Source organism: Pempheris klunzingeri, chromosome 1 (assembly GCF_042242105.1).
Source record: "Pempheris klunzingeri isolate RE-2024b chromosome 1, fPemKlu1.hap1, whole genome shotgun sequence".
Lineage (NCBI taxonomy): Eukaryota > Metazoa > Chordata > Actinopteri > Acropomatiformes > Pempheridae > Pempheris > Pempheris klunzingeri.
In genome coordinates this window covers 33,791,027-33,817,485 of record NC_092012.1, presented here as the reverse complement: position 1 = coordinate 33,817,485, position 26,459 = coordinate 33,791,027, and the positions used below count along the sequence as shown (strand labels likewise).

At 44.4% G+C, this 26,459-nt stretch overlaps 1 protein-coding gene across 5 annotated transcripts in view; it reads left to right on the top strand.

Moving 5' to 3' along the window:
• Positions 1 to 26,459, top strand: part of LOC139198562 (A-kinase anchor protein 13) — a 92,403-nt gene that overhangs the window by 33,404 nt on the left and 32,540 nt on the right. For all 5 annotated transcript variants that reach the window (XM_070845515.1, XM_070827449.1, XM_070852816.1 and 2 more), the window contains exons 7-11: positions 531 to 723; positions 983 to 3,074; positions 4,375 to 4,460; positions 16,972 to 17,026; positions 23,834 to 23,979. In XM_070845515.1, the coding sequence (XP_070701616.1) occupies positions 531 to 723; positions 983 to 3,074; positions 4,375 to 4,460; positions 16,972 to 17,026; positions 23,834 to 23,979 (2,572 nt within the window). The remainder of the gene's footprint in view (positions 1 to 530; positions 724 to 982; positions 3,075 to 4,374; positions 4,461 to 16,971; positions 17,027 to 23,833; positions 23,980 to 26,459) is intronic.

Below are 26,459 nucleotides of genomic sequence, written 5' to 3'. Positions count from 1 at the left end.
GCAATCCACCCAGGATTACGCAAACAGATCTGCACAACTGGGAGGCGTCTCGCCTTAACGGCACTATCTTTATGAACAGAAACACAGTACATACTTTTACCTTCAGCACTGAGAGTGCAGCAGGGGGAGTGAAGTTTCCCTGGAAAGCTTATCGACTAGGAGTGGTCTTCAAGTGGACTACTACAGGGTGTATTTTACTAGTGGGAAGGAAATAACATTTTTGGTTGACTGGCCACAGCGTCTAGAACGTTTTAACATTTACTAGCTCCTTTATGTCTTTCAGCATCTCTATAGATTGCTTGATTACCTGTTGAACTGCTGGAATAGACTAACATAACAGCCTCAGCATCTGACTGATGGCCTTTCCCACTCAGTGGGGGAAAAAAAACAGCACTAGATGTAGATTAAGGAAAGAAAAGGGGGAGCGTGAATCAGCTGACATCATTGTTTAAACTGAAGCAGTTCTCTTCTATCTTGGCCAATCACACTACAGAACCCTTGTGATGATCTAAGTGTTGATTTCACGGCAGGGCTGAGACGGACACAGAGACGGACAGAGGGACTGAGACGGTCCAGCTGGGCTCCACCGACGCCCGGGTAGTTTGCCACCCCAGGCTGAACACGCACACTTTGACGCTGAGCATCGAGCCTGGCCACCACCCGCCGACCCTTCAGAGGAGCGTCGAGCAGCTTCTGCACTTGACTTGCCATCTCCACGCCAAGGTGAGTCATGCCACCTTTAGCACGCTATCTCTGCCCACGTTGGCTTCGTCCAGGACCTGTGCTGCTGCTGCACATTGTTGGATTGTTTGTCTTTTCACTGCCCTCATTTTTTTAACCTTCAAGCTTAGTTTGTATAACCGGCGGAACACCTTATGCAATCACAGAGCTGGTGATTGATAAGAACTACAGAGCAACTCTGTAGGTTTCTCTGAGGGAAAAAGAGCTAATGTTTATTCTCTTCTTTTTCTACATTCTGCAGGGAGTTTCTGTACTGGAGCTGCAGTTTGGTTCTCTGCCCACCGCTGCTGAGTGTTGTGATGGTGTAGAAACAGAGATAACCTGTCTGGAGCAACTACAGCAGTCTGCTAGAACAACAGAGTGCCTCAATACAGCAACGGGAGGGTGCGGGGGAGAAAACTGCTCTGTGGAAAGCACCAGTAGTGTTGATTGTGGACATGGTGAGACTGGCAATGCAGAGAGAGACTGCAGTTTGTCTGTGAGTACTCCAAAGTCAGAAGTACGTACCCAGCAGCATGGCCTTGGCCCCCCAGAGGACTGGGTGTGTCTTAGTTCAAACACTTGGAGAGATTACTGCCAAACTGAGAAGGAGGGACGGGAGACGCCTGCTGTTTCCACCCAGAGTTTGAGTTTGTGTGGCTGGAGTGAAGGGGCACGGAGAGCGGCAGGAGGAGAGAGCCTCTCTGTGGGAATCCCACCACCAGCAGGCCGCGGTAAACAGGCAGAGGAAACTGATAGAGGAGAGGCTGTGATCCGGGAAGGACAGGAGGCCACGAAGGGAGAGGAAAGATCAGAGCAGGAAGCAGAGGACAGCACCGCTAGAAGGAGGGAGGAGGAGACCAACTCAACAGATCTCATAACGCCCAGCGGAGAGAGGAAAGCTGCAGGCATGGGCCAGTCCCCATCAGCAGAGGGCTCCGAGGTCTCTGACGCCTCTGACTCCGAAATGAAGGAGTGCGCTCAGGAAGGAGAAGACGTCGGGAAAGAAGGGATGAAACTTAGCCAGGAGCTCTGCGATGGACTCTCTTTAGATGAGGAGAAGGCAGAGAGTGAAGGGTTAACAGGCCCTGTATCAGCCCCAGGGGACCTCCCCAACCCATCACTGATAGGCCGCGGTGATGTAATCGAGGAGCATGAATCTGCTGTTCCGCGTCTCTTGATAGAAGGCCTCCACGAGGGGGAACCTCCGCCAGACATAAACAGCCTGGAACAAAACCAGGAAACAGCTGGTAGGGATTACGCTGCAGAGCAGCAGTGGGGCTTGGCTTCAGAAACTGGTCGTCATTCTGGGAACTGTACTGGAACAGCGAGTGGTCAAGAGCTCGCTGGTGAAGACGTAGCTGAACCTTGTGGAGACAGCGCTGAAAGTGCCAGTCTGCATAGTTTGGACGAACCTGACAATATTACTGACTGTCGGACTGCCGATAACTCCATGGACGACATGCGGTCCGATCTGTCACCTGACGCGATGCCCCGCCCCAGTGACAGACAGGCCGATCTTGATTCAGGGATGACCCACGGCCTCTCCAGTGACGACGATGGCAGTTTTCAGTCGGTCGGAAGCTCCACAACAGACATATTTCACCCCTCTCAGGACGATGCCGGTGTGGAGGATCAGGACTTGCTTCAAACCAAGATAGCAGAACTGTCCTCAACAGAGGAGCCAAATGATTCGAAACCCGGTGAAGCCAAGGAACAGTCACCAACCGTGGACTCAGGGCTCCCCTCGGAGCCGGGCACAGTCTGTGCACTGACAGTGACAGACTGCAGCCAGACTGGCACTGAGCCTGGATCACAACTGTCACACAGCCTCCAGACAATGGAGGCTTTGAATCCTGAGAGGACAGGAGAGGAACTTGGCCCAGAACTTTCCAAAGAGGATCTGTCGTTAGATCCAGCCTTGTCAGAGAGCGGGGAGGCTCACACTGTGAAGGTCGATGGAAGTGAAACTGGAGAGGCCGATGACTCTGAACTGAACGCGGGGATTAAACATTTGGCATCAGAGGCCACCAGCGGGATTTTATTTGAACCCAGTCCATCTGCTGCGGAAGAAAGTGAACAGCAACCCAAACAGGATGATTCAGAGATGACAGCAGATGAGAGGTCATCTGATGAGGGATTAAGGCACTCAGAGGACCAGATCAATGCATCTCCATCACAGGGTGCCACTCCACTTTCAGATAGTGCCGCTGTCGATGCCGCGGAGGCGGAACCACCTTCGACAAACAACGAAGCATCCAGTGAGCCTCATGTTGAGACCGAGATGACTGAAAATCCAAAGAGTCTTGACACAGTGGTTGGAGACTCGCAGAGCCACAACGGTGCTGCTCAAGGTGGGCAAACACTGATTTATCTCAGTCCCAGTTCAGGTTTATTCTAATTCCACACGCTCGCATACATCACAGAGCAATATGTTTATCAAAGTCTTATTCCTAAACAAATATGCTAAATCAGATTCAGTCCGTCTCTGGTGATTTATGGCAACAGCTCCATAAAGCTAAGTGCAGTGTATCTCACCATGATTGTGCTCACAGAGGTTTTTGGTTGTTCTGTGACATCCTGCTTCGCTTAGTCTTTCTGCTTCTTCGGTGCCAAAGGTCTTTTTCTTTTAAACATCATGTATTATAATCTACAAAAGGGGTTATTTCAAAACACAAACATTAACACAATCGTTTTCATGCAGGGACACTTGGACACAGAGTGACATGTTACATAACAGGAAATACTGAGCCGGTTTGAATCTTCAATACCTTAGGCTATGTTTAGTCTCACAACACTTCCCTTCACATTCATATGTTCTGCGTTAGCCTCCGTCTCATGCACACATGCACACTCTGGCTGCAGTGTACGGTATGTCAGCAGGCAGTACCAGTGCATGTGACTGCAGCGAGAAGACTGGGTTCTCCAAAACACACACACACACACACACACACACATCAGCTGATGTGAGCATGTAGCAGGAAGTGAGTCTCTCCTCTCTTAGTGAGCTTCCAGCACTCCTCTGTCGGTAATTTTCACTCATCAGGAATAATTGTACTGGACCCAAGTCCAATAAGGAGAGGTCAAGGGCAAGGTTGGCGCTGTGCGTCACACGGAGAGTGGGGTGTCATTATGAACGAGGGGATATATTTACAGCCTGACAGTGGCCTAGCATCAGGTAACATCATTGGCCATCAGAGACAAGCTTACTGTTGTTTCATGCTTTCAAAATAAAGACGTGATAATCAGTCTGGATTCTAGTGGATGCTTCAGAGCACAAGAAAGTCAGAAGTTGTTGTCTTTCATGGAGAATTATGGAGATTTTTCCAAGATAGATTCCCCTAATCCCTCTCAGATAATTATACAGCATCATCAGTAGACTATTCGGTGTCTGTTTTTATAATCAAAGAATGGTAAATTAGTTCACATTCAAATGGTTATTTTCCCGAAGGGAAATGTTCCTCTCAGGAAAGTACTTAAAAACTATAGACACAAGCTGCTACATCACTTTTGTACACTGTAAAAGTCCCCAGTGTATCTGCAGGGAGGACAGACGAGGCCCAGCTCCTTCCACTCTAAACACTTGTTATTTAGTTCTATATTTGGAGGATTTGTCATTGAACTGATTGCATTGTGTTGTGTGCATTTCTCCAGAGGTGGCCTTCATCGTGTCTGAAGAAACTGTAATTGGTGCGGGGGAGGAAGAAAATGGTCCAACAGAGGAAACCGACTTCTCCACGGTAAACTCAAAGTCTCAACTGTAGTTGTCAGCTGTCAAACTCCTTTTTTAGACGCCAGTTTAATCAACACGAGTGACAGATGAGTCATTGTTTGCCAAACCTTTGAAACACCCAAAGTAACCTTTGGCTTAAAGACGTTGTGGATAAACAGGTAACCAAGCTCCTGTACGACCAGGGGGGAAACTGTGGCAGGGATATGTGGTTGAGTTGATCTTTTCACAGCAGATACTTTGACTTGCCAAACGCTGGTGTAACTAATAACATCACTAACTGCTGCATTACAATGTTATTAGCTCCACCTGAGCTTTTCCTGCTGTGAGTCAAGTTAAATCGCTGCTGTGAAAAAGCTCTGGGAATCTGATTAATGTGGGAACTCCAGGAAGGCTCTGATGTTGCTGTTCTGTTCTGGTGTATTACTTTGTTCATTTGAAGCTTTGAAAATATGTTGGAGAGTCTTGCAAAACCCTTTTTTATTAGATTTCAACCTTTCAAAGCTTCTTTTTTCGGTCTGTGGATGCTCATCAAACAGAAATTTTAAAACAGAAAAACAGAAAGTTTAAAAAAAAAAAAAAAGTTAATATCTATTATTATGTAACATCTTATTATCTCAAGCTACTGTCGATATAGTGGGAACACCTCGTCTTTCGTTCGAAAAATTGTGGCAGCTGAGGTGCAGCTAAACCTTTTTAAAACATGTATTTATATCAAGAGATCCACTGCAACAGAAGCGCTTCCTTGGAGTGTTTTTAACTTTTGAACACACAGTATGTACGTCCATGTTTCAAGAACTACTTGAACCAATGAAACAAGAAATGGTGGTGAAACTGTTTCACCAGCAAATGATCAAAGATTAGATAAAAGAAAGAGTCTCAATGCCTGCAGTAGACTGTGCTGTGAATGATAGTAATTATGAGCTTATTGAGGGTTTTATCGGACAGGTATGTGGAGAACACAGCTCGACGGGCTCACAGTCACTGTCTGTTGTTAATGTGGTCCAGGGATGTGCGTCATTGTGTAAGAGCAGTTCACAGCACACAGAGTCTGGATCTGACTCATTGATAACTTGCGGTGTTGGACATTCGCTCAATCCAGCGCCCAAATGATGAAGGTGTGACTGATTTCCATTGTTAACAGTTTAATTATTCTACATCCTGTTGGCGTGGCCGGCGTGCATCACCGTTTTTGACAGTCATGCTACTGTAAGGTAAAGCCAAACTGTTCATCTGTACATCAGAATTAGATGAGAAATGAGCACAAAAAACAACATGCAGTTTATGTTCAATAAAAGTCATGCGGCCTCCTTTTGGTGCCAGAATTGTTACTGTATGTTTTAGTCTGTAGACTTAACTTTATTCTGTTAGGAGCTTTCCTCAGTGTCAAATGACTCATTATGGTAAATGTACCGGGAGTATTTTCAGGTAATTACTGCCAAAGAATTGTGAAGTTTTGCTGTCAAAAAGATTTTGAGGGAGCAGGAACAGCAGGATGTGCTTATGAGCCGCTTGATTTGCCAACAAGAGATCTGCAGAGTTCAGGAGCATTTTTCTCTTCAATATGAGACTTGCAGCTTTGTCTGTTTGTGTATTTATGGCCAGTGAAGTAATTCAACAAGAAATATGTGCATCACCTGTGGAAGTGCCCTTAATTATGACCATTGCATTTACTTTACTGTAAAAAAAAACAGGATGTCCCTGCCTCGTCCTGCCGGAGTCATGTTATGCACTTCATTTACTGTCTCCGCTCAGCCACATGGATGCGATCTTCAGCAGACGAGGCTTCAGTCTGAAATGTTGCTGACTGACAGATTCCTCAGCAGCCATAGACTGGAGTGGCTCTGCTTATTCCTGGGTTGCGGTCTAGGTCGGTGGCTTGTTCTGAATGCCAGATGTTTGACTGCAGGATGTGCACACAGTCTGCAGGAGGCCGGGGTCGCCAGCAGAGGGCGACGTAACCTCAGTGGCATCACTGGAGTTTTTTCTCTTGACCAGAGGGAGAATTTAATGACCTGCCATTTGATCCTGTTGAAATTTCCTGTAATTTCTGTGATGAGTCGGCAATTTGGAGGCAGGCTGGTGTTGAACAAACGGTGGGACGCATGCCGGATCCTCACGACTCATCTTTAGCATTTTAGTTGACACCGTCTCGTCCGTGGTAATGTTCAGATGTGAAGACTGTGAAACATATTTCTAGACTAATCACAATCATCATGATTGGTATCACGCTGATATCATATGTCAAAGAAACCCGGTTTGTTGGAGCTGGAGTGTTCTAGTCCTGATTGGATAACAGAATCTAGATGTCAGCAAAACAACAACCAGCTGTATGAAATGAGATGTAAGGTTAATGAGGTAATTAAAGCTGAAATAGTTCTCAAGATGGAAGCTATTTAGACGGCAGACCATTTAGTCCTGGTTGATCCAGCATGCGCGGCATCTGCATCTCATCTTCTGCACCATACAGAATATAGTGGCAACACTTTGGTCTTATAACAAGGTTTTTCAGCAGCTGGTCTGAGTCCTCAAGTCAAGAGCAAGAGAGAAGCGTAGAGAAATTAGACTAAGATTATTCCTCCCTGAATGGGAGTCATAGAAATATGAAGTCACATCAGCATCAGGTGCATGAGAGGGAAGTAACAGTGGTTTTAATGCTGCTGTCGAGGCCTGTTCAGCGAACACATTTGGCCACTGATGCTGCTGTTATTTTCATGTGGGGAGGCCGCTGCATTCACAGCTTTGTTCTGTAAAAAGGTTGTGAGTGCAGCTGTAGCTTTGCCGTCGTACCTGCCGCGTTACATTTGACAAGGTAAACAGCGCGACAATTGAGTGGACTTCACAGCCAAAGACAAGTGACGACAGCCCTAAAACAGAACAGAGCAGATACTATAATGTCGCCCAGTGTTTGAATTATCTGCTGTACAGACAGAAGCACAAGTATCATTTGTTCTGTTTATACAGAAGTGAAAAACCGAAATACAATAAAGTATTTTTTATATGAAATGTCACAGTGGCTCTAGAGTAATAAAATGCATCTCATTTCTCATTTTGGTCCTTTCCTCACTGGCGCTGCGTCGTCCCGTGGCTCCTCCCAGTGAAAACAGATGAGGTGTGAAGACGGAGAATTAATGGCAAACATACTTTGTCAGAGGACATCGTTCCTGGTCAAGCACACATCCAGTCTCATTACATCAGCGGAGTGTGAAAAACATTTAGTGTACTGTTGGGTCAGCGGTTTAGTCCATGTGAAAGAGTAGCTCTGGACTGTTAACGTGAGTCTTCATGTGTGTGTGTGTCTCTTCATAATGTGGAAAGATGGAGTAACACAAGCTGTGAGTTTGTTTGGGGAGTTAATGGGCTCCACTTAACTTTTTTGGCTGTACATTGCGAACTATAGCAGAAAAATATGGAGTGCCAGCTTTCAGCAGTTTATATTCAAAGTTTAGGTTTTCTGTGCAAACACTGTGGTTCGCCTGGTTCAGCGGACTGATTGCAGCGTCTCCCCGAACCTCGAAACACCTGGCGCTCCGTGAAGGTCAGCGTTCGGATTAGGGGACAGTCTGATTTGCTTGTGGCTGCCGGGATTCACGCCTCAGTGCTACTGGCTCGCCAAGTGCAGGACCGGAGGTCGTGTGAGGGACAGCCGGCAGACTGCAGGGACCGCCACGTGTTTACATGAATCTAAATATCATCCTGAAGGTGTTCAAGTATAGTGCTTGAACAGGCTGCCTCTCAACCTCGACATGCATTTATCGCATTTGTGAAACCAGAATGGCTGCTTTTCTATATATTGTATAGGAGCATAAAGGACACGCCAACACAAGAGATTTGATGGATGAGAGCAGCCTCGCAGCCTCCAGCCCCTCAAACAAAGGGCAAAATATTCACAGATGAATTCGTAAGCTCTTGTCCAGCTGCTGCCCTCGAGAGTGGAGGAGAGGCAGCACATTGGTGCTCTCTGAGTTCTTTCCTTCCTCCAACGGCAGGGAAAGCTGCCTGCTCACAGCCACATTATGAGGTTCTTTCATTTCTTTCCCCTCTTAAGCCCAAATGATACTTTTCACATCTGTGTAGCTGTGAGGGCCATTTCACTATCTGCACATGTGGAAGTCAGACTGTGCCGTCTGCGGGCCATCTTGCTGTTTTCTTGGAGTAAATCAGAACCCTTGGTGCTCCCTGTATGGATGTGGAAAAAATATTGCTGTCAGTTTGATTTGAGTTGTTTGGGGAATTGATACTTCAGACAAACAACTTGTATATTCAGCAGAACTGATATGATGATATCATCTTATCATCCTCCTGATATGGCCACTCAGAGAATGGTCTTCTTTGGTCGTCAGCAATATTCGACTGGACGGACGGTTCTCCAGACACCTCAACACATCTGAGGTAGAGAGGCCGCCTTTTTGGAGCGAGGTCCAGATCCCCTAAACGTTAATATATATAATATATGTAATAGATGAAGGGCTGTTGACAAAGACTCAGAACAGACAGACTCCTTCATTCATAGTTGAATGTGTCAATTGTGATATATTGACATGCTTTTTTTAAAGAACTATGATTGTGATATTGATTTCAACCATATCACCCATAATAAAGTGTGATCTGTGCTGTGAGTACCTGAGCAGGTCTTTCTTGCTCTGCCCCTTGGGGATGAATATACAACTGAGACCATTTTTGTGCTGCTTACAGCACTGCCTGAACATCACTCCCAGCTTTTTTTTTTTTTTACCAACACTGCCGCGGGCCATATCCATCACCTGAGAAAGGTACAATCACTCCCAGAAGGCACCTCACAGGTGGCCTCGAGTCCGTCCTCGTCCAGCAGGGGGTGTTGAATCCCAACACTTTAAATTGTGATGATGGAATCACATTAACTGAAGTAATAATGGCCTCCTGTCATCTGTCACACTGTAACAATGCACTACTTTGGCTCACTGATTTACAGCAGAGAGACAATGAAGAGAGAGAGAGAGAGAGCAAAGGCAGGCAGAGTGAGGAGAGAAGGTGAGAGGCGACAGAGGAGAAGAAGAGGGAGGGAGGGAGGGAGGGAGGGAAGACGAGAAGTAGGGAGGGAAGAGGAAAAAGAAGGAGGGAGTAGAGCTGGAGTCTGGTAGAGGGCTGCCTCTGTGGCCAGATGTGGAGCTTAGCAGACAGCCTCAGCTCTCCTCAGCAGTGTTTGTGCTGGATCTGAACCTTCTGCTCACTAAATCTGCTCTGGATATTTAAGGGAAAATGTACGAACGACACAAGCGGAGGTACAGTCTCTGTGCCAAAGGAGAGAGGGCTGTAGACGTGGTTTTGATAAAGGTAGGCTACCTATCCGCACTTTTAAACAAAGTTGCTTGGAATGATAGTTCTTGTGCTGCTACAGTAATAACAGCCATTTGAACAGACGCTTTGAAAACGTAGTTAACTGCTTCAAACAGATAAAAAGAATAATGGCAAAAGCAATAAAACTAAGGTAAGAAATATAAAAGCGGGACTGTAATCATAAAAGCAAACCATAAAAGGGAGGTCAAAGATAATTAATGACATTATTACATATAATTAAGTCCATTAAAGGGATTTGAAGTGATTTAGCAGCTTAAGCTCCTCAGGCAGATTGTTTTTTAAGGCCTGATCGCTCACACTTACTCTTAAAAGCTGTCCAGAACGAGTGATTTCTTAAGTAAAACATAACCATAACTGTCACAAAAGTGCTTCAGCATGTTTGGACGAACCTGTAGCCGCCTGCCAGGGATGTTGTGTTGGCTTTTGCTGTGTTGCGCCCTGGGAGATGATTGCATGGTTGTCGATGGTGGCCCTCCAGACACAGAGTGCTGATTATTTTGGGGTGGAGTGTGGTTTCTGGATGTACGCTGCATGGCTATGCCGTATGTGACACCAAGACAGATGGCTGCACTCTATCAGTCCCTGTGGAATACGTGTGCATGAAACTTAATGAGGCTCAGACGGTTTAAAGTCCTTCTTGGATTATTTAGTCAGGATGGTTGGTACTTAAACTATAAAGCTAAAACCGGCCGCTGATGTTCTTAAAATGTCTTGTCACACTGCAAAGTTGGGACATTTCTTCCCGCTCAAAGGTCCTGTTACTGTACCATAAAGGTCCTCTGTCAAACCACTTAAACTGGCCGTTCTGTGGACTCTTTCTTTATGGCACTCAAAAGTGCTATTAAAAGCCTAAATGGCACTACACACATATATAGAAGCCTTTTATGCCATTTCCCTCAGCGCCTTGGATTTTCCTTCCTGCTGCAAGAGGGCAGTTAGTCCTATTGATTGTGGGTAAAAGTGTTGTCCAGCAGACGGTGATGAACCTGCTCCAAGGTTTATTCTTATGCAGGTCGTTAAGTTCTTCAGCATAGTGGGTCAGATGTTTTTTACAGAAATATCAATACCTTTGCTACCCTCACAGTTATGTTTGAGTGGAGACAGATTTTCTTCTTTCTTTCTGATTTTCTGACTTAGAATAGAATAGAATAGAATAGAATAGAATAGAATAGAATAGCCTTTATTGTCATTGGCACCGAGCTGGAGAGCAAAAAGCCGCTGCACTCATGTGCGCCGCCATCTTGCAGAACTATCTTACTTGAGTATCAGATTACTAGCCTAAGCTTTTGTAGCTATGCTAGCATCGTCTAGCAGCCTGTTTGTCGGTTCACCTCTTTGGTCCAGACTGAAATATCAAGAATATTTTCATGGATTACTTCTAAGTTTGGTAGAGACATTCATGCCCCTTTAGGATTAACTTCAAGTCATAACTTTAGTGATTTACTCACTAATGATAATAATAATAATGATAATAATACACTTTATCAGCCTGAAAACATGAATGTAACATAATATAACAAAATATATGCACAAAATAAGATCAGATTAAAAGTGAAAATGAAATGTATAGGATGCATAACAAGAGTGAAGATAAGAGCCCACTGAATAATACTACTAATAAAAACAGTCAAAAAGTAGAATTAATAAAATGCAGTCTTTTAAAAGATGATCAGCCTCAGCTGTTCTTTGTGTTAGTTCATAATGACCATCGTAGCTTAGCATGTTAGCATGCTAATACTTGACACATGACACATCCAAGAGGGCGATCACACTTGATTAATTGGAGGAAGAAAAAGTCGTAACAAGGTTTCTGTATGTGAACGTGCTGAAGGATCAGTACTGGTCAGCACTGCATCCTCACAGAGGTGCTAGCATGTGGAAACACAGTGAAGTACAGCTGTGACCTGAACAGGAGCCGAGGACTTTCTACTGGACAGTAATAAGATTAGTAAAATAAACCACTGTACCGTCTCCATACAGGTGAGACAACCTGTCTCTAACGTTCTCATCCTGATTGTCCAAACGGTCCTTTTGCTGTGTTGGTCTATTCTGCACACATGACATCTATTGCATATCTGTCTGCTGTAGAAAAGCTCCTCCACAGGTTTACTCTGTCTTTGTACCTTGTCAGGATATGTTTCAGGGAGTTTTTCCCTTATCTGAATCAAGGGCCTAGATAGATGGTGTCATATGCTGTGCAGACTGTAAAGCTCCTTAAGGCACATTTGTGCTTCATGATATTAGACCATATAATTAAAGTTGGCTTGACTTGACCAACTATAAAGAATAAACTTAACTAATAGTAGCAACAAGACTGATTTAACTCAAACTAAGCCAATGACTGATGATACTGGTCGATTTCACTTGATGAGTATTAACTATAATCTAAACTAATAACAGTGTGTCACATGGACCGTCATGCTGTCTGCTGGTTGTGACATCCAGAAGCAGAGCAGAGCAGAGCAGAGAGGGAGGGAGGTACGGAGAGGAAAGTGTGTGTGCAGTGGATTGCTCTGGTGTATGTAACACCTTTCTCTGGTCTATTGTCACTTTCTAAACTTGTTCCTGATGTCAGCTCCTCTTTTCACCCAAAGGGTGAAATAGCAAGGGTGTGTGTGTGTGTGTGTGTGTGTGAAAGAGAGAGCGGAAGAGGGAAAGAGAGTGAGAGAGATACGATGGTGTGGGAAAAAGGCAGCGCCAGGCTAACGGTTTCCTCTGGCCTCAAATGGAAACAGGCATTTGGCCAAATGACTTCATTCCAACCAGCGTTTCACATCCCAGCATCTCTCCTGGCCTGGAGTCACAAAACACATCATCAGTCCACTTACCAAGTACAGTAACTGTGAATAAGCCTTTATACTAACTAACATAGTGCTATAGTATATACAAGCACACGCAATACGCCTGGAAAGAGCAAATCTCCCAGTCTTCTCTTCCTTTTTTGGGCACTTATTCCTGTAGCCGTCTTATGGTCACAGCGGTAGTTGTTCCATAGTTCTGCAACCTCTAACTCTTCATCCCTCTGCGTGGAATATTGGCGATCTACTATTTGAAGGTTTTCCTACTGCTGATCTCAATCTCAAACAAAGTCCTTCTGAATAATAATAACAGTCCGGTAAGTGTTTGGGTGGCTCTGTCCTCTCTGTCCCTGTTTCTCTGTCTGGCCGTGACCTCTGTGTGACAGGAAGTTACAGAAATGGATTTCAGCAAAGGAGGCGCTTCACAATTGGTCTTAAAACATAAAATAAAATCCCAAACTAATCCTGTAGCAGATGGGTCATTGTCTGACAGGTTTTGCTGCTTTTATCCTTTTTAAGTGCTAAATTGAATTCAGTGCACCTCCAAGGTGCAGCAGAGAGCGGCCTTGCCCTCAGGTCTGCTGCCAGCCGCCCTCAGGGATTGAATTGTGTATACATACCTGGCTGGAAACAGTCGCTCAGTCAGCCATGGCATCCTTCAATGCTGCGGAACCTCTCTGGCCGTCTGCCTGTTTAGAAACGAGGCAGCGGTCCAAGTCCTGCCTGCCCCGGCATACAAACACCAGCCCGCCTTTTTATTTTTAAACCAGATGTGTTTTTACTGGGTACAGTTTAGATTCCCCCGACGCTACAAATATGCACTGGGCTGTTCAGACTCCGGGCTGCCAGCGTTCAGAGGGGGGATCAGTTCTTGTGGGCCTGCAAACTGGCTAGAACACTTGTTTGATGGATGTATGGCTGGATGACTGGTTACATGGCTGGCTGCCCGACTGGCTGTCCCCTCACGCCATCATACCCGTACATCGATGATGTTTCTTTCAGGAAAAATTAGCTTATTTTAGCCTATTTTTATATATGTTCACGGATTTTTTACCTCCTTAGTTGTTTCTGATAATGTTCACACTTCTCCTGGATGAAAGTCACAAAATAAGTGTAAATATTCCTTTTGTCCATCTTTTTCCAAGACGTTGACAGGTTATTGTTCTTACACACAGGTTCAACTGTCCTTAAGAAAATGGTGGACTTTAGTGGTGGCTTCAGGGTTGCTATGCAACTGGAATCACTGAACTGAATGAGGAGACATGAGTTGAAAGGAGAAGCTGATGCTGTGATTGAAATAGGAAAAGCTATATATTGTCGAAACTGAGCTGTATTCTTTCATTTTTCAGTCAGCGGTCACTATTTTACCAAATAACATGAAGTGCAACACACTGCTGAAACAAAGGAAAGGTAGATGTATAACTTCCACATATGTCGACTCCATCAGAGACGTGTCCACTTTATGCACCACTGTGAGCTCCGTTCATGGAGTTATGCCAAAACACAGCGCAGGCGTTCAGGTTCACGGTGTGTAAACAGTCTATTAAACACTTAAAGCTGCTGTTTCCTTTAATTTAATCTGTTTTTTTGCTCAGGAACCTTTGTTTCTGTTTGAAGTTGTGCTGTCACTGCTCTGCTGTAAGGTCAAACCACGTAGCCTTTTATAATTTGTTGCAACACTGGCGATCATTTCACTTCTGAGCAGAACCTGTGTGTGTGTGTCTGTCTGTCTGTGTGTGTGTGTGTGTGTGTGTGTGTGTGTGTGTGTGCTGGCGCCCTCTGTGACCAGCTAATCTTTCCTCGTCAGCGTGTTTGTTCTCTCTCAGCGGGCTCTGTTTGATATCTGAACACAGCTGTGAGAAAAGAAAAAGCCTGTGTGTGCTGTCTGTGCATGCATCTGTGTGTGTGGGACTGTTGTTGTCTGTATGAGAGACTTGATGACTGAAAAAAACAAAAAAAAAAAGAAACACAAATGTAAAAAAACAGCGTTGCTTCACTGTGTGTTCATGCATGCCACCCTGTTGGCTGATGTAGGTGCATGTACACGGTGCCAGTTGGTATGTTGGTATGCCCGTGCCCATCACTGTGTTTGTAGGAATGCAAAAGAGTGTGGTGACAGTGGGGACTTTGTCACACACACACACACACACACACACACACACACACACACACACACACACACACACACACACTCTCTTGCCACTCCCAGGCTTGGACAACAGGCTCAGTGTTTGCTCTGGTTCTCAGCAGGCTTGTCAGTAATGTGCTCTGGGACAGTTGAGGGTTAGTTGTTTAGAAACTGAGCTCAGGCCTCTCACCCCCCAAAGCATTCTGGGAGAGTCGACCTTGCTGGTTGGTTGGGACTGACTTATCCTCTTCTGTCTTTTGTCTTTGATTTGCTTTTGACCTCCTGACTTGCCTCTTTTTTTGTTTCTGTCTCTGTTCTCCATTTTCTCAACAACCACAGTGCTTGTGTTCCAGCTTGGGTCGGACTTGTTTTTCTGCTTTTTATTTGTAGCCGTCTCTGTTTTTGTGACATTGTTTTATAGAGCATAAGTCGGCAATTCTGAATTCAACACGGGAATGGCGGACTCTGCCACCTACGAATACCCCTAAAGCTGTTATATAGAGAGGTAATCACAGGATATACACTCATCCAAAGGCTGTTACTGAAGAAGTGCTGACAGATAATGAAATTATTAAGTATTTAAAAGTTTTAAAATGATTCGTTGTGCAGAAGAGCAGTGCACAGAAACTTTTGATGGTTCCAGCCTCTCAAATGTGAGGATTAGCTGGAAAAAAAAAAAAAAACCAACTGATGTGAAAACTGGGAAAGTGTACTGGGCATTTTTGCAATTTTTTACTTAGGCTATCCAATTAATTAATTTGTTATTGGAAAAAATAAGTGCTGGAGCCTCTCCTGGTTGCCTAGCAACCTTATGATTACAACAAGACTGAATCACTGCCAAGAAGTGGCGCAGCACTTCCTGTAAAACTGGACTTTTGGTATGAGTAAAACACCGGATTCATCATGAATGAGCTTTAGAGGCACTTGTAATGGACACAGCTGTTTCCAGCCCTTATGCTAAGCTAAGCTAATCAGCTGCTGGCTCCAGCTTCATGTTTAATGGACACACGTGAGAGCGGCGTTGATTTTCTTTCTTGTGTTGCAGCCATGTTGTTACGCTCTAATCCTTTCTCACCTCCGGTCTCATTTGGTCAGAAGACTAAATATCCACTTACACCTCAGTCAAACACTTCTCTGCCGCTGATCCTGTAAAAGCTGAAGGATCCATAAAGTGGCTGGAAGGAGAGCACACAGAGTTGTTTTGGTGGAACAGCATCTTTCTTTTGTTCCGCTGATTCCTCTTGCACATTAAAGGTTGTGGCCTTTAGATCGGGGATCTGTTTATGCAGCGTCTGAGGACTTTTTGGTGATTATTACACAGCCAAGTTTAAAGAGCCACGCTGAAGCCTGTTGATCTGAGCCAGGCTTAACCTGCGCTGACTGGGGTCGAGAGTTAAATGGGAAGAATTAAGCGGGGCAGGAAACGAGCTACAGTGTGAAGAGATGAAGAAACGAGCCATTGAGGGAGACGGGAGACGGACCATAAACATCTTTACTCCATTATTGTGGCTTCAGCTCAGCCTAAAAAAGCTTCAACCACTAAAAGTGTTTTAATGATTGCTGTAGAACTCGGTGTCTTTATTAATAGATTATTAATCTGTTTGTAGTTTACTCTTTCTACGTTCCAAATCAAAGCTCATCATCTTTATCTACATGGTGTCGATGGAGTTCATTAAAACACAATGAGCCTCTCTGACTGTGTGAGCTTCACATTCAGAGCTGTCAGTCAAATCTGCATAGCTTCGGCCAAACTGTTGAAGCCTTTGTGTTGCCTGCGAAGAGGGGGGTGTCTGTGGCTTTTGTAGCTAAAACCAGCCCTCTCACACACACACACACACACACGCACACACAGCTGTTGTATAGACATTCAGACCACAGAGGAAGCAGAGCCCCAGCGTTGTGTGTTTACAGCCAACCGCAGATCTCTGACAGGCTGTGTGTGTGTGTGTGTGTGTGTGTGTGTGTGTCAGTCAGTGTGTTTGAGTTGGTGTCAGCATGACTGTGAGTTCTGAAGGCTCAAAACAGACCAAAGTTAGATCTTTCCAAACAGTTCCTCTAGGAGATGGAGCTGGACCGTAGCTACTAAATCCGATGAATACTCTTAATTCTGCTGTTGTGAAGAGTGTCTTATCGTTGCCTCCCACTCTGTGTGCCGAGCCACGCTTCCTAGCTGCCACGCCGGTCCGCATCATTATTTCTTTGTGGCTGACGATCACATGTCGCTGAGGCTTATTCAGTGTCTTCCTGTTTCTCTGTAGATCCACCGAGACAGAGAGGCGTCGTTCCATCAGCCCTGCAACACTCAGCACTCAGGTAAGAGTTTCTCTTAGCCACTGATAATCTGGCCTTAGAAAGATCTCTGTTTCTGTGATATGTATAGGAGTATTTATGCATAAAGCCATAAGCCACAAGTGTGTAGAAGTGGGTCATTTCTGCATCACTGTTTATGCTGGAAGACGCTGTATTATTTGTCCTATGAAGCCCGTTTGTTTGAGTGAAAGTAAATTGGTGTTTGGTCTGGTGACTTCAAACAGACTAGTTCCAGTGTCACCGTCACAAAGTAAAGGCGTCGTTTGAGCCAACAGCTTTTCCCTGTTAAATTCAATACTGTGAAAACAGCTTAACAGCGTCTGACTGCATTTTTTTTCTACTCAAAAGAGGAAATTGAGACCATCAGACGTCATTTAGAAGTTATTAATATTTAATGAATACACCAATATGAGGTGCTGCTATTTTTGGAGTGAAGCCTCTGATGGTATTTTTATCGATATTTAATATCGCTGATTATTTATCCAGTTTCTTGCCAAAGAATTTAGATTATTCAACATCTCACTCTGCATCCAAATATATTGTACAAATAATATGGATGGTAATGTTAAAACAAACACAAAGGTAAGAACTCTTCCGTCCTCTATAACTTTCAGGCCTTTTTATGAACCAACATGGCTCTAGGGGCTCGGCTGTGGGGTTTGTAATGGCAATCAAAAGCTGACTGAACATTTTCACGTGATGTGATGACACTCGGACAACTTTAGCTATGGCTTTTGTGTAAGAGGACAGAAAAACAGCAGGCCAAATCATAATAAGCAACTTTGTAGTGTATGGATAAATGTGTAGGGCAGTATTTGGATTTGTGGGACCCAGTTTGTATCCGGGGCTCAAACAGCATACACACAAGGACACATGTCCTTATCCTGGGGGTGGAGCATGGAGACGACGTGATGCATGTGTCAGACACGTGGATAAGGTGGGAACAGTCGCAGTATTCCAGTTTACCCTTTTAATAATTCCAGTTGACCTCGTACATGTGGCTGAGCGGACTGACGTTAGTGTGAGTGGTGTCTCAGAGAAACAGCAGGATGCACTTTAGCTTAGCAGCGGGGGGGGAGCGGTAGTTTCCGCTAAATTTGGCTTGTTATGTATGTTTTAGAAGCATCTTGTCTTCACCCCAGAAGTTGATTTGTTGGTTTAATCAGTGGTGAACAAGATTTAGCATCCGAAGACGCAGCTCTTTAAGGCTGTACAGTGATGCCTACATGCTTACAGTGATAACAGACTGCTGACTTGCTGGCTACCACAGTAGTTTAGTTTGTTTCCACCTATTAGCAAAACATGAAGCGGAGGCTGATGATCTGTTCATAAACCAAATGATTGGACAAATGAAAGCGTTGACCTGCTGGTAGAGCTAGGTCAGCAGTGAGGAGATCACCAAAGTCATTATGGTTTACCCTCTTGTATGTTTCAGGAGAATCCATCCAATAGTTGTCTAGATGTTTTTTTAGCCTGGACCGACTGACCCATCAGTCTGTTATCTCATCATAGCAGCAGGTGGTTTATTGTTGCCGTCGGAGCTGTGAATACATTCATGTCAGCATATGGAGAAGGACTATCAGGGAGATCTTAATCTGAAACATTGCAGATGTTGTGTGGGCAACAGCCACAGCAAGTTAAGAAAAAAATATTTCTTTGACCTCCATGAGATGAGTCTGTCTGCAGAGAGACTGGTCTCAATAAAAAAGACCAACAGATCGATGAGCCGGACCAGGCTGAGAACAAACCGCCTTTTATCTGCGCTGGAAAACCGCAGTCTGTCAGACACAGAGGGAGAGAGGAAAGGTTTGAATGGATGAGGTGAAGACGTACTAAGGGAAAGAAAGGGAACACAGTGTGTCACATGGAAGGAAAATGGAAGGGCGGGATTTCCTCTGGAGCACTTTGGACAAGTCAACATCACTTCCTCTTTGGTGGGAACATCTGTCTCTCTCCCTGACGAAACCATCCCGATCCTTCAGCCTCTCCTCTCCCTCTCTAGATTTCCTTCTCCAGATAGCACCCTCTTCGATGTAGGCGGGCTTCTTAGCTGAGCATGCAACTGCTGTGACACAAACACATAAACAATGCAGATGTTATCCTTCCTGTCTTCTTCCCCTGATGAACTGTAGCCTACACTGTGCAGTTACTGCACCCCTTCACCGCCACCCTTTCCCTTTGCTCCACTTGCCTTCACCATCACTCTCTGTCGCTCCACCACACACTCGCTGTGCACACACCTTTTGCCCTGCCCTACTCCTCAAAGGAGCTGCTCTCATGACAGAGGATATCAGAGGAATGGTGCTCTTGATATGTAACACTACATTTCAGGCCAAGTCAGTTTTATTTATGTAGCTCAAAATGGTAAATCACAGTTTTCCTCAGGGGGCTTTATAACCTGTCTTTAGAGCCTCGTTGTGTGTGTCTGAAATCACTTCCTGATTTACTTCATTTACTTTCCATCATTACATTGAATGTCTGGTTTGTAATTAAAGTATAAAATGTAATTAAACATTAGTATCCAGTGCCCTAAAAAATCCTGCAAGAGAGAAAAAAGGTGGTGTCCACCACATGTACATGTTGAGCATCCTGTTACCTTCGTCGCCGTGCTAGTGGCCTTCCTGACATGGCTCACATGCAACATTACGTGATATTTAGAACAAAGTTTGTGTTTCCAAAGCTCAGAGGGGACAAAAGAACATAAGAGCACTTGGAGAAACCTGCTAAACGTCAGTGCAGCAACCGAAAACATAATTTCACTTGACAAGCTCACAGAAAAACAAGCGAAGCATCCACACGTGCTGTGTATTGTCTGTGGTGTATGACGGACCTGGATCAGCATCCCATAATGTAGCTGGTTAATGTGTTTTTAGGAGGCCACAGCTTGGTAACTTGCCTGGCTGCCTGTGGTTTGCTGGCCTATGTTGAGAGTCACGCTGCTGCCTCAGAGTGTTGTTTGTAATGTTGCATGATATAACATTCATCATGGGTGAAGCCGTGGCCTGGCGAGCTCAACTGGATTCGGTAACCCTTATTTATATCGGAGGAGAGACGCTGGGTGTGCCGCGGCAAAAATAATACAGTGAAAAGAGAAAACAAAGAGTAAATGGTGGTTATTACATGAATTAAAGTGAAGGTTTAAATTACACTGCGCGCTCTCTAAAGCACATGCAAGGAAGACGGCGTTTTTCAGCAGCATCTCCATGAAATTATGAGGACTTTTCTACGTGCATTCGGAGAAGGTGAACATGTTTTGTCTGCCGTTTAAGGCTGTGTGTTGCTCAGATAGGACGCTGAATGGTAGATGGTAGAGTGACAGCTGATTATGAGCTGATTCAGTTAAAGTAGTTACAACAACAGAAAGACTCAACAAGCTGCTCCACTTTGATGCTTCAACAGAAAAAGAAGTTGGTGCTGCACACTTTGTGCCCTTTACACCTCAGAGTGTATGCAGTGCGGTCAGCACCCCCCCCCCCCTCCAGTGGTTTCTCACCTTTATACTATAAGGTGACTGCCTGACTGTTATCATGCACAAATCTTTAATCTGCAAAAATTAAACCCATGCACAAATTTAACATGTCATGTGCTTAGAAAATACAGGCAAGGGAAATATATTTATCTGTAAGAGCTGATAAAATCTGCACTTAAGGATAACACTTAAGGTAGCCTCAGTGGTGTCTTATCTCGCCTAACGGTATGAACATGTGCAGAGTTATGTGTTAGGAGACAAGGAGGCCCCATGGATGCTTTTATCTAGCCGGCTATTTTTCACCACGTTCATCGCTTCAGACTGGATGATTTGTTTGGATTATATCAGCTTTGCAATTTTTCTTCTTCCGTATTCATCCAGCAGCACACGTTTCTCCCCCTGAGTTCAGCCTGATGTTCTTTGACTGGTTTTATCTGCTTTGAAAACCCAGCAACAATACCTGTTTGCATGGGAAGCAATATTCGATTGACCTGAGCAGAGACAGCATTAGCATGGCGGCTTCTACCGAGCTATGAGACGAGCCCATGTGCTTTGACACGACAGTTTAATGATATATTACTACTTCACGTGTTGTGACGTGTCTTCTCACCTTGTTACCGGTGCTTTCTTGCACTTTTGGTATCTGAGAAACTGAAGCTTTTTCCTGCGTTGATCCCATTAGTCTCTAAACGAAAGTCAAATGAATGATTAAAAAAAGTTGCGCATTAGTTAATGTGATGTCTACAGGTGTGTGAGCTTCCAACAACCTCAACCACCCACTGACTCATCAGAGGGCTCTACACCTGTTCCTGTGTGTGTGTGTGTGTGTGTGTGTGTGTGTGTGTGTGTGTGTGTGTGTGTGTGTGTTTGAAAGAGAGGGAGGAAGACAGCTGTCAAAGCTCACAGTCCCCTGCTAGTTTTGGTGGACAGGTGTGAGGGGGTGGAGTTCGAGAAAAACTCCCAGCATCCACGTCTGTTACCACCACTTACCACTCCCCCCCCCAAACACAGACACACACATTTCACATTTACGTTCTGGGATTCTCCATTCATCGTGGGCTTGTGACCTCAGAAACATGAAGAACGAAGGGTAAAATGCGCATGCATCAACTTCCAAAACCTCCCTGGTCAAGGTTTAGCTCTGCTGCAGCACCGGGGGTCAAAGGTCGGTGTAGTTTTCCTGTTTGTAGTGTCGTCCACCGCGTTGTGAAAGAAACCTGCTTTAGAGATTTCTACTACTGTAGTTTCAGCAATCAAACTGGTGACTCTTGTACTGCAGAGAAACAGAAGTAATCTTCTGCCCTGCAGGATCGGATGCAAATATGGAGCCATTAGTTACCTAAATAAGATTGAAAGTGCTGACGCCTCTTATTACAAAATTGTGACTCAGAATTGAATGTTCATTAGTTTCTTAGGTCTTTCAGGCCGTGTTATTAGACAGTATTGATACTCTATAGCTGCAGCTCTCTGGTCTGATCTGTGAAACGCTGCCAAGAAGCAAGTTTTCATTTCAGTTAAATGATTGCTGATTAGTTCGTCCTCTTGAGTTAAGAATGTGTTAATTAGTGAATTCAACTGCTCAGTATCTGAAAAAATGTATGGACGTTTACAGAATTGGCTGCAGAACATGCAGAGGATAGATACTTCAGAGCTGCTGATTTAGACAGTGTAATCACATCATTCTACTTTAATTGACTGTGTAATGTACGTGTGTGTGTGTGTGTGTGTAGCCGTCTGTCAGCTCAACTACACTTTCATGCAAGTACACGTGTGTGTGTAGGTGGTCAGTGGTGAGCATGTCATCAGTTGCAGGAAGTCTATGACTGTGCCCCCAATTTGCTTGTTTGCTATAGCAGAGTAACAGATTCCTGCTAAAGTGAAGGGCTGTGTCCCATCTCCCGACCCCCTGATGGCCTCTTCCTCTGAGCAGCTGACTGCAGCTCAGCGCTCAGCCTCAGGATTCCTGTTGTGCCCACTTGCCACCACCACCAGAGATCAACTGCAGTGTGTGTATGCCATTAGTGCAAACCTTTATTCTGCAACACCGTTAATGGTTGATCATAGACATTCTCAGATCCAGGTCCTTTGGACATAAGAGCACTTGCGCACACACATATATGAACTTCCTCTTGCTGACAAGAACACAGGACAAATGTTCCTGAGGGATCAAGAATAACTTCCGCTTTTTCAGGCAGAAATAGACATCAGGGATGATGCACAGTAACAAAGTCAGTGAATGATCTCATCCACTTGTTGTTGGCATCTGGCTAAAGTAAGCCTGCTGTTATCCATCTGTAGTTGGGTGCAAACGTCCCCTTTTAGTTTGGCCTGGGATAATATCTCTACATGTCCTTACATGTCCAAGAAACTGCAGCGCCACAGAGCTGTTGCATAAGAAATGTACTATATGCAGACTTTAGGGTGGATGACTTGTTATTCAATGAGGGGGCCTGGAAAAGCATCAGAAATAGTGTTTTAACCCAAAACTCACGGTGGGTTGCTGTCGACGTTTCTGCTGTGGTTTAAGGTCAAAGAGCAGCAGGACTTGATGAGAAGTACTGAACTGGGATGTTCAGTGACGGCAATAATTCTAAGTTGTTTTCATGTCTTGAAGATATTTCATGTGATTCATTGCTGACTAAGAATCGGGTGAGGATGTACACACACATCAGTGTGGCTGATGTTTGTAGACAGCGGGCATGAAATTGTCTGCCAATATGTCTCCTACTGACCAAACAGCAGTTAACTGAGGTGAAAATAACTTTGAACTTTGAAGCTAATACAGAACAGGGTAGAAAGTCTTTCTAAGTCTGTTGTCCCGGGGTGACTAATGGCGTATGTGACGCTGCTCTGCCATGAAAGCTATTTTGTACATCAATAGCATTTTCAGTTGTCATTTTTTCTGACAGTGAGATTTTAACTTCAGTTCTGCCCTCAGACCTTTTAAGCACACAAACACCAGTTGTTTGCCTTTGCAGTTCAACACAGACGGCTTTAGTCAGGACAGTCGGCCATTGATCCGCCAGGCTTTTCACACCTTCTCAGATTCCCAGAAGTCTTTTCACTGATGTCTAACAGGCCTGCTCGTGTTTTAGAGAGGAGAATGAAAACATATTATTTTGGAAACATGGTGCTTTTCCCTTCAACAACTTACAAGTTGCACACAATCTTGCTTTAATCACATTGTGCCAGAATGTTTTCCTGATTAAAATGTCAGAATTTCTCATGGCCCCTTTTTTTATTTGCGATAGCTCAAATGAAACTGTTTTCTACTTAACTTTGCTCTGTTTCTCTGTGTCGTCCCCCTGCTTTATGAACGTGTTTCATGTTGTGTCTTCCAGGGTCCTCACAGTCTCCAGCGTCTCCCAGTTTGCCCAGTAGAGCCAGCAGTGCCACCAGCTGTCCCTCTGCAGCTCTCAGAGACTCTGGCAGTGACATAGAAAGCTTCCTGAACACAGAGCCGGGATATGACAGCGTCTTCAGAAAGGTCAGACTCTCTGCTGTGTCTTTGCAGCCGGGGTTCAGTGGGAAAGTTTCACCTGTGGCACAGACAAACTGGACTTCTGACTGGAAGTTTGCACATGCTGAAGTGTTCATGCACTCAAAACAATGCCCTGAAATTATAACAGTGTTTATATGAGAGGAGCAGGAGTGGTGGTGCAAATCCCTAACAACTAGAACAAAAAAAAAAACAACCCAAAACAATCTAAAATGAAACCAATAATAATAATAATAATAAAAATGTATCTGTTATTTGTCACTCTGTGTTTCTATATGCATGTTAACCAGCCTGTTAAAGAAACAAAACCTGCAAAATGATTAATAAATAAATGTAGAAATAATACAAAATGTATTAATTTTGATTCAGCAGTGAATTCAAGGTTCAACAACTTTCACCAAATCCTCTTTTGGCAGCAGTCCAAACATCCAGTTCACTCACGCCGAACACCAAGGATATATTTTGTGTTTGCCCCTGCAGCTAGTCCTACAGGGATTATACAGTATATATGAAGTAGCTATTTTGTCAGTCTGTGCTTTGCTTTTTATTTATCAGCACCCCAAGGCTGAGATGCCAAACATCCACTAAGCATCTTTTAAAGCCGGCAGCTCTACACTGCTGCTGGGGAAGTGCAAGCTGTGGTCCCTGCTGTCACTCTGCTGATGCTGAAATCTGTTTGAAGCCAGCGCCCTTTGGTTAAAGTTGAAATACTTGTATCTCTCAGTTTCTGCAGCGTTGAGCACTTGAAACATGCTCATGGTAATGTGAACCGAATGTCCTTTTTGTTGTAAACAACAATGGAAAAAGTCAGCGCAGTGAAAATCTGCTGCCTGGGAGTATACAGTATGATGGGTTAGGACACTGTGGACAGACAGGGACGGCTAAAATGTGCCATGGCGCCAACAGGCTTTGATTCCACACAAAGACCATGGCAGCTAAATTCAGCTTCAGTAAGAGAGGATTAATGTCTTCACTGCTCTCTGACGGGAAATTGTCTTTCTTTTGCAAGATATGATTTTGTAAATGTTCTACAAGTTGTCGTTGTTATAATGGGTGGAGGAACAGTTGAATGACTCTAAGGGCACGGCACTGATCCCAGGAACATGTCAGCTGAGCATTTGTCATGGATGTGTGTCCTTGAGCAAGACAATGCAGCTTTAGATGCTAACTAATTGTAGTGTGTAAGAATATGAGCTTCATCCAACAGCCTAAAATCTAGTTTAAACTCTGAATCCCTCTCCGAGTGTTAAAGCTCGAGTCACGTGACTTACAAACAGACACTGCACATGCACTCTGAACATAAAGACACACACACACACACACACACTCACACGCCCTCTCATTTCTCCCAGAGGAAGTTGTGTCAGCAGCATAAAGCAGATCTTTCATTCCCGGCTCCCCAACAGAGGCAGCTCTATGCTCGGCTCTCACACTGCAGCTGGCTGCACAATAGGCCCAGTTAAAGCTCACACCTACAAATTAGCTCTAAATGGACTATCCCATACCTGTGTGCGTGTGTGTGTGTTTGTCTGGGGGCATGCAGGAGCTCTTTCCCATCAGACCCAGGGCGAAGAGTATTTACCAATACTTTTTGTTTTCTCTGAGTGATTCATTGCTCACATTACAGAGCTGTCGGACCTGGCCAAGGACAAAACAAGGAGTCCCAGCGATGTTCGACACTTTTTGGCCTTCTCCACCAAACATTTAGTGTTTTTTCTGACTTGCAAAGATGCACATTGGTTGTATATATAGTGTGCATCAGCCAACTGCTAACCAACAACTGCCTTGGCTTTGAATCCCCGAGGCAGACCAGTAACAATGACGAATAATCCTTGAAAAGGCTGTGTATAACTTAGAAACATTTTCCTGGGAAAGGTTTGTTTTCACGAGGTTGCCATCATTTATTAGTGTTTGTTTTAATGTCAGTGTTGCTATAAAGTGGCTCTGGCTCATTATCCCTAAGCCTTGCCATTTGGTCCTCATTATATCCCATTCCTGTGGGTTAAATAGCTCTCCAGCATTCTCTTAATTCGTTGCATACTTCAGTAAAAAAATGTTGACGGATATACGACGTGATGGACTTGGTAATTAACCATAATTTGAAGGACATCAATTCTCTTCTGTTTTCTTCTATTCTGTTCTGTTCCATCAGGGTGGCTGATAAAACAGTGAGATTGGCTTATAGATTCGAAGTGTTCCCCTGCTGCTGTGGCCAGATGAACAGAAAGTTATTTTCAGTTTCAGGGTTAAAGGTTCAGCTTCCTGTGTGGCTCTGTGAGCGGTGCAAGGCACTGACACTGAGCTGTAGTTCACTCTCCAGTGGAGTTCTTCTTGATTAGATGTGGGATCAAAGTAAATACATTACAGACGTGAAGAAAAAGGCCACTTTTACACACATCTGGACCCTGAAATAATTAATCATTCCAAATTTCATTTTTGAATTAATGCAGCCGTTCTTGTGGATCACC